This window comes from Antedon mediterranea, chromosome 9 (genome assembly GCF_964355755.1).
Source record: "Antedon mediterranea chromosome 9, ecAntMedi1.1, whole genome shotgun sequence".
Classification (NCBI taxonomy): domain Eukaryota; kingdom Metazoa; phylum Echinodermata; class Crinoidea; order Comatulida; family Antedonidae; genus Antedon; species Antedon mediterranea.
The window spans coordinates 18589069-18592519 of record NC_092678.1 but is presented as its reverse complement, the minus strand read 5'-3'; the positions used below and the strand labels follow the sequence as shown (position 1 = coordinate 18592519).

The 3451-nt window shown below is 38.5% G+C and overlaps 1 protein-coding gene across 1 annotated transcript; it reads left to right on the top strand.

Annotated features, from left to right (window-relative positions):
• Positions 1–499: 499 nt before the first annotated feature.
• LOC140058777 (solute carrier family 22 member 21-like) lies at positions 500–2541 on the top strand. Its single transcript, XM_072104520.1, has 3 exons — positions 500–979; positions 1490–1593; positions 2349–2541. Exons 1-3 carry the CDS (start codon positions 536–538, stop codon positions 2509–2511), a joined length of 711 nt encoding a protein of 236 aa, XP_071960621.1. The 5' UTR covers positions 500–535; the 3' UTR covers positions 2512–2541.
• Positions 2542–3451: the final 910 nt, after the last annotated feature.

The following is a 3451-nucleotide window of genomic DNA, read 5'->3' as shown; positions in this document are numbered from 1 at the left end:
GTTGTTGCATCACTAGAACTACTAGTAGCGAGACATTATTGGTCTCTTTACTAAAGGTAAGCATTTAGGTACGGTAAACTATGGTCATTTGTCTCGTTTGATATTAACTGCACGAATCGGCCTCGAACACATGCCGATAGTATTGGTCTCTTTACTAAATGTAACCATTTAGGTACGGTAAACAGCGCCCCTGCCTTAACCACTCAGCCATTTGAATCGCTTAATATCAACTGCACGAATCAGCCTCGAACAAATGTTCGATATTGTTGGTCTCTTTACTAAAAGTAACCATTTAGGTACGGTAAACGGCGCCCCTGCCTTAACCATTTTGGTCATTTTGTCTCGTTTGATATTAACTGCATGAATCTGGCTCGAACACATGCTAATATTGTTGGTCTCTTTAACTTAACCACTCAGTCATTTGAATCGCTTGATATTAACTGCATGTAAAACTCAATCTGCATAACAATGACGATTCTTGCGCATATAAAGCTAGCGAAGTTAATAAAAAGTTGATTCTAACACTGGAGCCAAAATGGAATGTGGAGGAGACGAAAACAACAATACGGATAGGCTTACTATTCTTTATTTTGACGACATTTTTAAACACATCGGATCTTGTAATCGGTATTTTCTTCTTTCTTTTCTAGTACTTAGTCTATGCATAACGTCTGTGGGTTGGAATTCTTTAGCCGTTGTCTTTCTCTTTCCCGAGACTGACTTTTGGTGTCAAATGGACGATGTTGGTGACCGTTGTTTGGAATTGAACTTAGATAGAGCAGGATGTTCAGCATTGAAGCATGGACACCATCCAGTGGACAAACCAAGCACAGTTTTAAACGAAACACAATGCAGCCGGTATGATTTGACCGAGTATGATTTCAATTCAAATACGACTTTAAACAACGATACGTTGTATATTTGCATCGGTGGATACGAGTTTGACACTACTCAGTATAAAACATCTATCACACAGGAGGTTTGTGGTACTGTACTTTATTAAAAACACATATTATAAGGGTAGCTCCGGGTTAAAAGTGTATATTGTAATACACACCAAGCGTCTTGAAATGCTCCTTTAAATGGTCTTTCACACCTGTTCCGGCACGGTTCCGGTCCGGCGAATCGAACATCAATGTTTCGTTTTCACGACGCTCCACGCGGCTATGCGATAATCGATATGCGCGTAGCTGCGTAAAAACGAAACATTGACGTTCGATTGTCGGAACAGGTGTAAAGGGTCTTTCACACCTGTTCTGGCACGGTTCCGATCCAGCGCCGGAAAATCCAATCGAAGGTCATAACAAGGCCATATAGATGGCTGCAGTCGCGTGCTTAAGTTAGTGTTTACCGACCGACCGACCGACTACCAATCGACCGACATAGTGAGCTGTAGAGTTGCGTTGCACGCGACGAAAAAAGGGTTATTCTACATGACATTATCGTACATTTCAATGCAGTACTGATGGATTGTTTATCTTTGTTTCAGTTTGAACTGGTATGTGGCGATGCTTACTTGGTACCGTTGGCTCTTTCATTGCAATACGTTGGTGTATTGGTTGGATCTGGGATATTTGGATGCATCAGTGACAGGTACAGTAACTATCTGTACATACACAAGTATAAAGCGTAATGTAACGTAACGTAATGTAATATTCTATCCAAACAGAATAAGTAAAAGGATTGTTCTGGTCTGCATTAAGCGTGGTTCCCACTGGTGACGCAATCTACGAAACGTAAGAAAATGCTCTTCCGATAATTGTGTTTGAACCCGCCTGCGTGAAATCAAACTTGCGCGATGTTTACAGCACTGTTGCGTAGTCGGTTACCACTTATAATTACGCATTACAGCACTTTGCGTCTATACGTCGCTACATTGCGTTACGTTGCGTCGCTAAAATCAGTATTTTGGATTAGTTGGTGGTGGTTGGTCCATTCATTACCCAGACTGTACATGGTTTATAATAATGAATGTTATTTATTTCATCCTTGATTTTACGTATAACATCTGCAAAAAGGATGATGACGAAACCATGAAAACGACGATGAAAACGACGACGAAAACGAAGACGAAACCATGAAAACGACGACAAAAACAACGACGAAACCATGAAAACGATGACGAAAACGAAGACGAAACGACGACGAAGCCATGAAAACGACGACGAAAACGACGACAAAACCATGAAAACGACGATGAAGATAATACAACTACGAAATACATTATTTTCATTAATAAATATTATTAATTAACGCAGTGGGGATTCGATATTTATGGTATTGGTAGACCTATCAAATTTGTAGATGACGGCGGATATGGAGTGATTCTCATTCTGTCCTTTCTTCAGACTTGGACGAAAGCGAACGTTGGTGCTCTGTATGACTACATACATATGTTGCAACATCGTAACTTTATTATCACAATGGTATTGGATGTACGTTGCTGCAACCACCATATCAGCGGCGTTTTTTGAAGGCGCAATCATTTCAACATATGTGATAGGCAAGTAGTAAAACACATATTTTTAATACTACGGCTAACTTGTTGGATTCTAATGTGGCCCAACTGTAGTTTGTACCATGATTTATCAATATTTTCAGTTCACCCGCATACAGTACATTCCTCCAAAGATACATACAATTTATTTCGTCTTTATCATAATGATACTGTAGCTGGTTTCCACTGCGCCTGCGCTATCACTCTCGTTATGTTTTTGCAGAAATGTTCGTTTTATGAAAGACATGTGTCTACACGTTATAACGACAAAATAGATGAATATGGTATTTTCAATCTACTACGTATCATTACTACTGTAATTTGTGTTTACTATTGAATTAAATGTGGTTGTTACAAATAGTTTCTCGAGAAAAAACTTATTCTATTTCAGGTTGCGAGTTCGTTGGTCCATCAAGACGTTGTCTAGCGGGAATGTTTTTGTCCATCCAGTGGGCTATTGGATACATGATTACATCTGTGTTCGCCTACTTGATTCCATACTGGCGGTATCTGATAATGGCAATAACTATTGCAGACGCACTTGTATGCACTTTGATATTTATGTAAGTCATACTCTAATCTTGTAAAAATATAAAAACATGATAAACAAATGGCATACTTTTATGTCAAAAGTTTACTTTGAATTCAGTATGATTGTAGGCCTAATATAAATTGAGTAACTTCGTTTAAAGGATCGGAGAGATTTAAACACCAATGTAAGATTAATGTATAATATTATTATAGTCTTGTTCCAGAATCACCGCGTTGGCTTCACTCAATAAACAAAATGAAGAGAGCAAACAAAATATTAAAACGTGCTTGTGTATTAAGTCAACGTTTTGAAGAGCACAGTGATATCTGTAAAACCATTTGCAGTCGTGATGTTACAGATGTATCTACTGAGGTATTGAATGTGTTGCTTTTATACTCTTTTAAGAGCCTTTCACACTTTTT